Here is a 13,971-nt window from a genome sequence, read left to right on the forward strand (position 1 = left end):
GTTCTGGATGGGCCAGATCCGATACCTATAGAATTTTTAGCTCAATCCTGCAGCAACATCCAAACAAGCCCTTAATACGAAATAACGAGATGGGAACCGGAGGTGCAAAAATGTTGGACGATAGCAATCCACAAGGTTTAAGTTTTAGAATAAGCAGCAAAATGATATATCTTAATGCCTTAAAAAGCAGAGAGATATCGTTACTTCCACCGGAAAAAAAGGAGGTCTCTTTTTAATGCCTTAAAAAGCAAAGAGATATATCTTAATGCCTTAAAGCTGACATTTTACAATAGTTTCAGGGATGGAGGTCTCTTTAACCAAGATCCTTCCATCCAAGAGACACAACTGCATACAAAGATGGTTGGCCACGCCATGTTATTTCTTGGGCTAAGCCCTTAGAAAGTGGCCTCCAGGATTGAAGCCCTTAGATCCATCATACGTCTACCAGTTCAACATCTTCATCGATATTAGATGAACCTTGCCTCTGTAAACGGCGCATCTTGAGTGAAGATGATCTCTGACTGCCATCTTGCAACTTGGAGTCAGCTAAACGTATGAAAGTGTAGGCTGACCCCCCAGATAGTGTACCCAACACTGGGCCTAGGAAGTACACCCAAAGCGAATTGTACCTCTTGCTCGCGATCGCAGGTCCTAATGTCCTTGCCGGGTTCATCGATCCTCCTGATACCGGCCTGCACAACTCGATTTCATCTTAAGACACGTGAACCTAGCTACTCCCTTATCATGCTACATTTCTTACATTAAGAATTTAATTTTTAAGCATTTTCATGGTTTAAAGGTTAATAATTAAGTTTGTAGCAGCTAGATTAGGTTAGGTTCAAGTTTTAGGACTACACTTTGCACATTAGAATCTATTGGGTTGAGTTCGATGTCTATGGTTGGATTGCAAATTAATGGTCATGCATACATGATTTTGAGGTTATAGCACAAAACCTGATTCCATGATATTCTGTTGTTAGGCTTGGACTGTCTTTATAAGTGGCATTATCATTGGGGTTAGGGTGCCTTCTGCAATACACCCAATTTGTGAACTTATATATAGATGTCAATGTGCTGTACCAATGGCCTTCTTAAGCTGGGAATCCCAAGAAGCCCGGGTCCAGTAAGGCCATGGGTTGGGCCTCATAGACTCCCTAAAATTTAGGTAAATATGTTGGAGATAAGGTGTCTTCCTTCCAAATGATAATGAGTTGATCTCAAGCTGGGTATATGTATGTCGGCATTGGCAAAATGCCAAAGTCTTTTTAGTATAATTCCTTTTGGAAGTAAATCAAGGGCTGCAATATACCCATTTTGAGGTTAATTAAGTAGCCCGGAAGAGGCTGCTTAACTCGAACCAATAATTATATGCATCACTCTTTAGTAATATGTGCCCAATAAATGCCCTATTCATCTAAACTGTAAAAAAAATGAAGTGGGTTGAATCAAGTAATCCAGCTGATTGTCAGGATTCGGTTATATTGGGTGCATTTATATATATGGTTCTGGACTAAGTTTGGGCTTGAGTTATGAGTTATAATCCTGAAATGTTCCTAAACTAATTCACTTTACTGTTAGATCAAAGTGCGATATTTCTATTTTTTACCCCGCTAGGATAGAAGTAATGCAAACTGATGATCCAACTGCTAAGCCTGCCAACTCCCCTACCTGCATTTATATGAATCAAGAGAAAAAAAAAAGAAACATAAGGGAGATCTGCATAAAATTACGTAACAAGAAGTAGAAATCTTTGAAAGACTTACAGCTTTTGTGTCCGTCGCCACCGCTAACGTGACAAACATCATGCAGAATGTGACAACGATCTCCATGACCAATGCTTGCCATGGTGTACCCGACGGCGTCGTGGTTCCAAGATTGGTGATCGGATGGAGCAATTGGCGGAGGATGAATGAGGCGATTACAGCCCCTGAGATCTGAGCTGACCAGTAGAAGGGGACCTACAAGTGTAATTGGCGAGATGCATGTAAGTCCCAAATTTTTATCCTACTCCCAGATATAAACATGTACACAGTGACAACTAATGAATATAAAAGAGTAATATCATGCCAATGCATAGTTTTCACTTTTCAGGAGGATGATATAGCAGTGCATGATTGGAAGCAGTTTCCAAAAATTCAAATCAATTCTACTTTCAATCAAGAGGTGCATAGAAACTGGTAGTATATATAGTACTCTTACGTTTTATTGTAACCATGCTATATCGCTACAAAGCAAAGATTGAAGGAATCTAGATATTCGTTGGGGTCCAAAGGCCCCTTTCTGGCCTAAAGGCATCACGAGTCACTAACTGGCAAAGGTTAGCCATGACGTGACTTGTCTGACCATGTCGGAGGCATGCATGCACGCTTGGTGGAATGGATTAAAGCTTTCAGATCCGCGTGCGGACAGGTGAGATTTGGGCCCTGTTAAAGCACCATTAGGAACATATCCAACCTGGTCCCGAGCCTGATTGAGAAGAGTGGTGGATTGGGCTCACTACAGGTTGGTTCTGCATGCCTTCTCTGACTCGTCCTGTTTGGAACTACTTCGGCTAGCTGTTTGCTTTACAAGTTAGCTGTGCTCAGCTTATTTTGGTATGGGTAGCTCTGACTCTCCAGAATTTTTTCTTAAAATAAAGTCTTTGAACTGTTTTTCATTTACCTACTTTGATTGTCAACTGTTTCTAGTTCTACCATCTCACAGAGAAGTAGATGAGTACTGTTTAGTTGATTTTTTTTTCAGATAATAAGGACTTGGAGATTGTTCAACATCTTAGACTTCTAGGAATTAAAACTAATTAAGAAAACATCCTTATCTATCAACTTAGCCTCCTCAAGGTAGCCTAGAGCTAATTATTTATAGCCTTATCACTCCCTATTTTTTCATAAATACAGCCAAGCATAGTTTTTGTCTTCTTTAATTTCTGGGTCAAATCAATCTACCTGAAGCACCAAAAGGGCTTCCTACGTTCATAGGAGATCAAGGCCTCAGAAGATGCCTTCCGCTCCCAACATGCGATGCATAACTGTGACAGCCCATTGAGGGCACCTACCCTATCCTTATCGCTGCACCATCCAATTGCCAGAATAATTGCCAGAGGTTCTGAAACATGAGCATCTTCTTCCATGATAAGGTTCTTTGAACCATACATGGCTGATAGGACCCTTGTATTGTCCTTGCTGTCGTCGGTTGCCGATCGAATTGGCCTATTATACCAGGTCATATGCTGTACTGTTGGATGATTGAATATTTGATAGAGATTTTTTATACTCTCTAGTTTGGAAATGGCTTCATGGAGAAAGAATAGTGACGAAAGAAAGAATAGTGATAAAAGAACATTTCTTCTCTCTCCCTTTCAAATAATTAAAGAATCAGAACGTGGCATTATTGAGTAAGCTAAACACTCATGTTGTCTATAATGTGTTTTACAAATAGTAAGGGAAGCCTTATCTCAACAACTCTAATTGGGGTTAGGTTTATGGATTCTACTTTCCCGTTGGAGCTTAAAGTAAGCAAGGCTTAAGCAACAAAATAAATAACTAAATAAATGAGAGTGCATTTGGATATATATATATATATATATATATTATATAGAATTATTATAAGCTTATCATTTCTGATGTTCCTTTCGAAACAAGTAATGGTTTTATAAAGACAGATAGTCTGAGTGCGTTATGACTTTAAGAATTGGAAGAGATAAACCTCCCAAGTTATAGCATGGCACCAGGAAGAAGGTGGTGCACCTGCGTTTATATGGAGTAGCACGGCAAGCAAAGGCCATGCGAATCTCTTTGTCCAAGAACGCATGGAAGAAGCCCACATAGTTGTGATGACAACTCTTAACCATTGCAGCTAGCACTCTTACGCAAGAGAACGAAAGAAAAAGAAGAAGGCATGGAAGGCTTCAAATTGTTCAGCTGATTTTTTCAAGCTCATGCCAGCGCAGCGGATCAGAAAAGCTCGACGAAAAGATGGTATTTTAAAATACAGAGGTGAACAGAAAACATTATTATTTAATTAAAACATGCGGCATGCTCGGGGTGCAATAACTCGCCACCCAAACATTTGACTTTCTTTTCTCCCTGTTAAGCTCTCTATTTTATTGCCTCCCATCTGATCAGTTTCTAATCATATCTACTTGCAAAAGGCACAAAAATGGAGTTCGATCGGGAGAAAACATAAACACTTATCTGCTGAAAAACAGAAAAATAAACGCATGGAATGAAAATAAATTCATTAAATCGCGTTAACCAACAGGAATCAGGAGTTGGTGGCCATGATGGGCCTTATTACTAGAGGAAGAATACAGTAGCATACTTTCCATGGCATGGAAACTAGGAATCGGCTACACTAGCTTTCACCAAAAGAAACATATGTCCATATAGACCACAACGAAAGCTATGGAGGGGTACAGGAAAGCTAACCTGAATCCAAGGGAAATGCCTCAACACAGCGAAAGCCAAGGTGACGGCTGGGTTCATGTGCGCACCCGAGATATGCCCAACGGCATATATCATCACCGTCACGATCAGTCCTCCGGCCACTGATTGCCCCAGCTGTGAAATCCGGCTGTTGTCGCTACCGTACAACGCAGCCGCGCCGCAGGTCACAAATACTAGTAGAAATGTAGATATCATCTCGGCAACGACCTGCAATTCCATCAAAAACACAAAGAGGCCACGAAACGAAATAAAGAAGAATCATCAACCTATGTTTCTTCAGAAACGTCAAGTTTTGTTCACTAAATACTTCTGCCAAACTAACAAAAGAAAAAGATAAACATTACTAGAAGAGTCTTCTCAGGAAAAGAAAAGACGAGAAGAGGAAAAAAAAAAGAAATTGCTGAGACATCATCATGTATTGAGAAAGACTGGACTACCTTTTTAAGGAGAAAGGGTGGGAAGAGATCTTCAAGTGATTTGTACTGAGGAGGTCTCGAAGTAATGGGGTTTTGAGGTGTGGCCATGTCATGGATCTCATTGGAGCGGGTAGGCCTTGGAAAGGAAGCCATCTTTCTCTCTCTCTATTAGCTCTAACTCTAAAGCACCCTCCGAGCTCAATTGGCTTTGTGCTTTCTGGCGTTCCTATAGCCCTCTATTTATAGAAGGGAAAGGCACCGAAGTATACCATGCCATGTACATAAAGAAGCCCAGACAACTGGTCAGCTTGGTCACTGTGTCACCAAAGACTAGGGACCACCACACGTCCATTTCCTTCAATTATTATTATTATTATTATTATTTTGATACAACGCTACTCACACACAGAGTGGTGCGAGTGTCGCCTATAAGATCAAAAAGAATGAGAGAGTACAATGGAGAGAGAACCAAGAAATGATTATCCCAAATGAAGCCTCTGGAGTGCTGAGCCGCAAGAAATGCCATCCAATTCGCACTGTTTGTCACTATTTTCTTTATTCAAAGCCAGTAGATCCTAGCTATTTATCTCGGAAGTGATCCTAATTGGATGATTTTTATGTGATCTTTCGGATCTTCCACATCTTACCTTACCTTTTTCGAAATCCAAGGATGGGATCCTTCGGATTGATGAGGCCTTTAGTTTAAGGCCTTAAAAAATGAGCATGGGATTGGGATGGTTAGGCCTGGCCAAGGGTGGCCAATCAATGGCACTTTCCTTGGCAGCAACGCGGGTTTGGATTTGGGTTTGGGCTTGGGCAGGCTGACGCCCGCGGATTTACGGTGATTCGGCCGGTCATCAAGATCTTCCAGCCGTGTCGTCCGATAATCTTTCATTTTTGTGGTGAAACATTTTAGCTTTGTTGGCAGAAGAAGGTGGCACTCCTCCTTAGCAACGTTGTGACAAGAAAGGTTGCAAAATTTATGTATATTATTATAACATAGTGGAGTGAGCTATCACTGAATGGCCAAGTGTAACACTGGGGGGAATCTCATGAGATACCTCTTTTCCATTGGTTTCCATGGCACCTTTTTTGAAAGTAAGATGGGTAACCAAAAGGCTAAGTTAGATATGTTCACCATTGCTAAGCTAGTAATTACAATCATTACAAACACTCGAGTGGAGCAAGGTTCAGGTTGCTTGAAATATTTAGCTTGCTTCTCATTCACATGGCATGAGTTCTTCATTATTTAAACATGTTCTGTTCAACTAGGTTAATCAAGTTTTGGTGTATATATACAAAGCCTAGAGTCCACGATAATAAGCTTTGCAAGATTTGGCAGAAAGGAGCCACCATATGTTTGCACTTTGTGACACAACTTTTGAGTTTAGGCAGCCAGTTGACAGGTTCAATCCTTTTTGATATGGGAGCCTCCATCATAACATTTTTTGGCAGAAAATTCTAGACTATAGTTATGAAAAGTGGAGATTCCTTCACAAAATGCACTGTTGAGGAGAATTAAGATAATATTGATTAGAGATGAAGTTATTTATGCTGTTAAATTGTAAATATAAACTTTTATGGCATACAAACACGTATGATGCAGGACGGTCAAGATTTTTATCATTTTCTCATGCCAGTCACATTTTTGAGCTTTTGTCATGTCAATAGAGTAAGGCAGACTCATCCAAAGTTATACTTCTAGGTTGCAATGATTTTTTGAGGACTATTAGTATTAATCAATTTCAAAGACATATAGACTGGGAAAAGTTGTTGCAACATATCTTATATATAGAGGAAAGTTTGTTAAAATATCTATCAATTTTAATTTTTGCAAAGATAATTTCAATATTTAATTTCATGATATATGAAATTTTTCTTTATCTTGAGAAAGATATATAGAGCTTTCTCATGAAATGCAATCATACAAAAATTATGTGATAGAAATTACTAGAAACCATATAAGTAATTGATTCTGCTAACATTGCGGAAAGTTCAAAAAAGATATGAATGACTAATTAATACCAATCAGACTATCGTAAAAAAAAAGAAATTGTTTACTACCGACATTACATACTTGTAACCAATTGAAAACTTTTAATAACTTTTTGATGTTATTTACCATTATAACTTTTGTCTTTTGAAAGAAGTGACGCAAAATTCTCTTTGTTTACAATCTAATAGTACATCTACGGTGATGCATTATACACATTTTCATAAGATATTGAATATAATTTAGTAACAATATTCGAATTATTTTACCAAGTTCAGTTATACGCAAAAGTCTACAAACTAGCACAACATTGATTATTTATTATAGATATAATAGAGAGTTTAGATATTAAATAAGTTTACTTAATTCGTGAACATTGCATCACAGTAGTAGATAATATACTAAATTTCCATGGATCATGTTTTAGGATAGTAAAATGAAAGTACATTATGCAAAAGACAACACATCTATTATTATATAAATATATCATGAATTTTATCTCTAAATAGTAAATGTTCTAATTTTATTTAAAAATGCTAATATGTTTTTGGTTATTCATTAGATATTACATATTAAACCTACCTCATTTTTATCTCCAAATCAACTCAGATAATATAATATTTATGTACAAAATGACCTTGAGTACGAAGAGGATAAGGCCAAGGGCAGTGCAAGTGGAGTTGATATTAGGAAGCAATAAAGGGGAGGGGGTTAGGGTTCTACAGTAGGGTAGGCTCCAGGAAAAACTAGCAAGACTAGTTAACTTACTCTGGGATGTAATTAGTATGGGGGTCAGAAGCCTAAAAGAATTGAGTATTTTGCAAATAAATAAAATATTATCTGAGTCGATTTGCAAATAGAAATATATGAAGGTCTAATATGCAAAATTGGCAAAACGTTGCATGTATATGCAAAAGAACTCTTCATTCAAACAATTTAGGTAAAACATTATATCTAAGTACGTAAATCTTTCAGATCAACATCAGAATTTATATTATACAATAAATTTTCTAAATCACAATATTTTAAAATATTATCACTTTATAATTTAAAAAAACACATAAACTAGCACCTCAAAGGGAGCATAAAAATTTAAAGTGGGAGAAGGATTGAAAGTTGAAAGTGACATTAGAGAAAAAGAAATTAAAGGAGGTAGACGTGTTTAACATTTGATAGATTTATTTTTTTTTGGGGTGATGCAGCGGGGCATTCTTCTTTCACCCATTAGAAATCACTAAAGCATGCTTTCTCTGGACTCATTTGGTATACAGAATTTTTTTTTTACTAATTTTCTTTTGAAAAGAATATTTTTAAGAATACAATGTTGGAAAAAATAGTTTTAGCATGTTTGGTTGATCATAAAAAAGTGGTACATTTCAAAGTGGCTTATATTTGGTTGAGTATGTATTTTTATAAAAAAGTTGTATGAAATATCTATTATACCCTTAATAAAGAAAAAAATCTTATCTATAGATTTTGATGGCTTAAGGATACTTTTGGTACTTTTGAAAAAAAAATTCTAATTTTCAACTGGTGAAAAATTAGTTTTTCCATATCCTCTCTGAATTTCTCTTTCTCGCGAAATATGCGATTCTTATTTTCATAGGAATATTATTTTTTCATCTTTCTCATTTGAAAACTCCAACCAAATAAGAGGTATTTTTTTTGTTTTTCTCTTGACCATACTTTTCTCTCTTCTTTTTCTACGAACCAAATGAGTCCTTAATAGAAATTGTTTAGAGGTTACTAAGAAATGACGTGACATGCACAACTCATTATTTATAATATCAAAAATATCTGAGATTCATAATCTGTACACTTGTCAGTCCCTGTACCTTTCTAGTGATTTTTTTTTCATAATGCTTCTAAAATTTGATAACATAAATAAAAACTGATTCATTGTGGATGAACGATAACATAAATAAGACATACTAAGAATTTTTTCCCATTTAATCTAGTGTCAATTACTGATACCTAAGCTTCTACCTCGCTTCACTTAGTCCATGTTAAATTGTTAATGGGAAGTGACTAGTTCTCCATGAAATGTGAGACTTCAGATTGTTGCATTTACATAGTCTTTATTTTCTTTGGCCAAGGCAATCAACAAACACTTCTCTTCCAATTTTTTCCCCATCCTTGATAGGGAAGCATAGGAGTCAACTTTCACAAAGGGGATTCTCTCCAAAACCTTCACAAAGGGGACAGTGCACGTTCCAAGTACGGCCCTAGTGCATAGAAACCACATATTTGGGAGCATCTCCCCACTCTTTTGGCTTCACGCGCGGAAAATGGCGACCCCGGGGCCAACCCTAGCACGATGGATAGGCGACAAATGCCACATCCATGGTACGCTTTGAAAATTTTTCGCTCCAAATCAGGTTCATCAGCTCAGCGATGGATCAGTACAACCACGAAGCGACACATCTGTATTGCGCTCTTTTCCTTTTGTTTCTTTTTTTTTCCTGTATGTGTACGTCGCTTCGTGGTTGGACTGGTCCACCACTGAACTGGGGGAGATCTGGTCCAATCAATAACTTCTTCTCACAAGTCCTTCTCTAGGAAATGTCAGCTCCTATGAAGTGCGAGCATGCTCATAAACATGCCAATCCTTTGGATAGTGACAAGCATTTCAGTTAGTGTTTGGAACTATGCTCTCTTCTAACTTCACCTGAAATTAATCTTTATCTATGCCTACTAATTAATGTGTTTCACGTGGCGTAAGATGGATCAAAGTTCAATAGACGTAAATCAACATCATCCTCGATCCTGCTCTGTTTATATATCTTGTTTGTTGTAGGTTGGCTGTATGTAGTGCTACAAATGACACGAACTGCTCATGAATAATTGAGGCTCGATTTGATCACAAGTGAATTCGAACTAGATTTACTAGGAGGTCAAGCTCAACTCTCACATGAGGGCTCGATTCCACTAGATAACAAGCTTGTTCGATGGTAAAATTAATGAGCAAAACTCGAACAGTCCAAAGCTGTGCTCGGCTTCGATTGCTTCCGGCCTTAGCAATGCCTCCAATGATTGCGGATCGAGAACGGAGGAATGGAAGCAAACAGTGCATGATTTGGGACCACGAAGTTCTTGGGGTGGGTGTTGGAGAAACAAAGAGTGAAAGGGAAATCAGATGGCTACAAGTGAATAGGATTGTTATCAAGTGCATCACTAACGTCCATACACCTGTTTTCCGAGTGGGTAAGGCAAACTATTGTGTGATGGTATATTTTGGGTGGGAATAGTAACATAACCTGCAATGGCTACCACAAGGTCAACTGATGGAGCAGATAATAGTTGGGGAAGGTCTTACCTGAAGACCAAGGGAGGGAGGGAGAGATGTTGCTATCGTTTGCAGTTCTTCCCACTACTTAGGCCAAAAGAATGATCCAAGGCATTATGTGATGCCAATTAGACGAAATCTGACTTCAATACTTGGCCATGCCTGAGCTAAAAGGTAAGGCCGGCACGATATTAAAGACCTATCATTTATGATGCTTCAAATATAGCAGATGTGGTGCTTGGCCAGGAGAGGGTTTCTTTATTGAATGCTGTGTGTCTTGCCCATGCTCGCACTCAATTCATTAGGCTGATGGATTTCATTCTTATAGTCTTTGTGGCATGTGTGGGCAATACCTAGAAAGGTGCCGGTCGGGTGAACTATGTCGCTCTTTTAAGGATGCAAATTGATTGAATCTAAGCAAGTCTGAGTTCCGGATCCAATTCGATGGTAGATTGGATTTCTTTTTTTTTCTGAAAAATATGGTTTGTTTAGATTCAGATCGATAATCCAATAATACTGGATAGATTTCTTGAACATCATAATTCTCCAATTGAAAAAATCCATATAATTTGTGATTTTATATTTTGGATATGGTTAAGGAGTACTGTACTAACAACAACTGCTCGATTACACCACATTCAAATTAATTACTGCAATTGGTATAATGTAGATCGTTGAAATAGTAGATCTAGGAAGGCCGCTTAGTATAGCCTGAGGAGCAAGTCCTTAGAAAGTACATCCCGCGCGGGTTCTCGATCCATAGACCGAATCAATCTTGGCCTGTAGATTGTATCAGGTTGTAGCAATAGTAATGGTCCTCTTTTCCCGACAATCGATCAAAAAAAAAAAAATCATCATTTTCATTTTCGAATTAATTGGCTTTCTATCTAATTAGATCACCGATAGTTTACTTGGTAGCCTAATTCATCATCGCTGCCTTCCCGGAAGGTTCTTCCGTAAAGTTTTGTTTGGCTGCAGGAAGACTGATAGACTCAAAATAACTTTAGTTCAAATCGAAGAAAATACAGAACGAATTTATTATGCATTAATGGTAAAATGATATTTTTCGTTTTCTTTTCGTGTTCCTTTAACTCCTATATCTTAAAGTGGATTGTTAAACATTGCTTGATGGAATAACCAGGAATAGAGGAAGAATAATTTTTCTTTATTTCACGATAACCCGCAAGGAATAGCCGACACCATCAGGGGATAAAGAGATGCCAATCTTGAGTTCCCGGCAGTATGGACCCTGGACCCCTCCCTACTTATGCAGTCGACGACAAGAGATGTGAGGCATGGAGAGGTTGGCCAATTCGACCATGCAACCCGAGCAAAAGGTTAGCCGGTCCCATGGAATAGACCCATTCCAACCTCCACCACGAATGGTGCCAACTTGGGGAGTGAGAGGCAAAGGAGGCTCATGAGGATCTTCCTTTACTTTCGGTCAATCTTCACATGCCATGGATGTGAGGAAAAGCATGGGCGAAGGTTTGCTATGAACTTTTCCTATCCTGTTTCGCTTAGCCAACCTCCAAAGACTGTATAGTCTTCTTCTACGAAGAACAAACCTTACAAAACCTGACATCTCATTTTATTTCATTCTTTTTCTTTTTTCTTTTTTTCTCTTTCCCTTTTCTCAGTTTGCAGGGAGCTTTCTCATCTATACAAATACAAGTGAATGAATGCATGCATCACAGTTTAGTTTCATTAAAGAGAGATTATAAATAAAAAAAGAGGACGTTGGCTGGAAATATGGTTAGAAGATGGCTCTGCGATCCAATCAGGATTTTTTTTTTTTTTTAACTCTTCTATTACGATCAGTTGAAACAAGAGGAGAAGGGTCAATAAGGTGTTCGTGTGTGTTAAACTCTCAGCCAATCATACTTGTCAAGTAGAGCAGCCCAGCATAGGTATTGTTGGCAACTCAAGGGGATGCCTAGAGCTGTCTAGCTATTTTTCTAAGGTACAGCTGTTTCTCCTTTGTTTTCTTGTTAAGATGAGTCCCCTTTCCTTTGCCAATGAAAAATAAACAAATAAATACAAAAGAAAGGTGAGGTTAGAGATAGATAGATAGATAGATAGATAGAGAGAGGGAGAGAGAGAGAGAGTAGCTAGGCAGAGGTGTTGTTTCTTAAGTTTTGGGAATTCACAAGAATAATTAACTTTCCTTTTGTTTAACTTATTTTTGCCGGTTTTCCTTTCTATTTGAAGAAATAATTAATTTGTTGCATACAAACAATAATACTGATGTGATGTAAAGTGAAAGGTGGTATGGATGCATGATTGTGATTATAGTCTCAGAACTACTTCATGACCAGACTGAATCAGAGGAGGAAAGAGTACTTTCCAAAGAAAGAGTTAGTTGTCTAGCATTATCTATTGGTTAAGAACAAGCTAAGAGTTTCTGATGGAGAACAGTTTTATGCATTTAGTTCCAGACTCTTCGACCGTCGTTTTTACTAAAATCATTATGATCAAGTCCAATTTTGCACGATACTGGGAACTGGTTTAAATCATCATTACTATATGGACAATGAATACAGGCTTTGAATAAAATCCAATGAAACCCCCGTACCCTACCGTACATTTTCATGCAAAGGAGAACACATGATGTTCACCTAAAAGTGTAGAAATCACCACTTATTCTAAAAGCTTAAGCTGATAGGATGAGGTAGATTTATTTATATATTTTATATTTTCTTACAAAAATATCTTAATTTGATGTGTTTGGACAAGAGGAATTACTTTCTACCATGCGTTTATACTTTATATTCTTTGATCATATGCTACATTCTTGTGTCTTTGTATTAATTTTATTTTATGTAACAACACCTCAAGATTAAAAGAAAAGAAAATGAGTATCGGGACAGCCTTACTAGCTTACGTTTCTGATGAGCTAGGCAATGATAATTTCTCAAACCAATAATGCATTGCCTGTGTTTCTACTAAACTAAGCTGGTCGTGCAAAACCTCTTTCATGATTATAAACCAAGATGATAAAACTAAGCTAACGTCGATGGTGGCGGTTGGGAATACTTTAGATAAATTTTTATGGTCAACTAGAGAAATTTGTTTCATGTTGCACATTCCAAAACCAATTACTGAAATGAGAAGGATCGATGGTCGGTTTCCCTAGCCATAATAATAATTCTAATCATATGTCAGCTCCATTTTTTTTAAAAAAAATAAATAAATCCACTTGCCTACCATCTATGGTACTTTCTTGAACCTAAAAGTAAAACCCTTTCAAGGTCAACTCCTGATTATTCTTATAATTATATCACACAATGATCGTATAAAGAAAATAATCCGTGACTGAGCATAAGTGATCTATTCACCTATAATCCAAGACTGACGTGCACTGTCCCTAAAGCATTTTAATTTTATTGGGTAATTAACGGGCTCAATCTGAAAAGGCGTTTCATTGACGCGCTAGGGATCCCAAAAGAAAAAGATTCTCGCCAAATGCTGCATGGTTACATTTGTATTCATCCCGTACTCTATCTGTCTTTGGATATGATCTATTGGTTCATAGATATAGGCTGGGAGAAATGGAACAATATCATCCTAGCTTACAGAGTAATCTCAATTACTCTGAAACGGGCATAAGCGAATGATGCGTCAGTATGACCTGTGCAAGTTCAAAAGATACTGCACAGAAGTGCTTTTTGACATAAGAATGACTTGCATGCTACTGTCTCTCTCAATATATATACATATATATAGAGAGAGAGATGTTTGAATCTATAAAAAGATAACTTTAGATGTCAGCATTTCCATTCTATATGTGGAGATTCATTTCTTGGATGATCAAATTGCATGTTATTAAAGCCT

General features: G+C 37.6%; 1 protein-coding gene across 1 annotated transcript; it reads right to left on the bottom strand.

Annotated features, from left to right (window-relative positions):
- Window positions 1-225: 225 nt before the first annotated feature.
- On the bottom strand, window positions 226-5,118 carry LOC103703092 (aquaporin NIP2-1-like). Its single transcript, XM_008785804.6, has 5 exons — window positions 4,880-5,118; window positions 4,425-4,649; window positions 1,764-1,958; window positions 1,607-1,668; window positions 226-692 (listed from the first exon to the last, which is right to left on the bottom strand). The coding sequence occupies exons 1-5, from the start codon at window positions 5,009-5,011 to the stop codon at window positions 434-436; spliced, it is 873 nt and encodes a 290-aa protein (XP_008784026.4). The 5' UTR covers window positions 5,012-5,118; the 3' UTR covers window positions 226-433.
- Window positions 5,119-13,971: the final 8,853 nt, after the last annotated feature.

The sequence above is a fragment of the Phoenix dactylifera genome, chromosome 7 (assembly GCF_051530095.1).
Source record: "Phoenix dactylifera cultivar Ajwa chromosome 7, Ajwa_hap1_PhDact_Kaust_v1.1, whole genome shotgun sequence".
Classification (NCBI taxonomy): domain Eukaryota; kingdom Viridiplantae; phylum Streptophyta; class Magnoliopsida; order Arecales; family Arecaceae; genus Phoenix; species Phoenix dactylifera.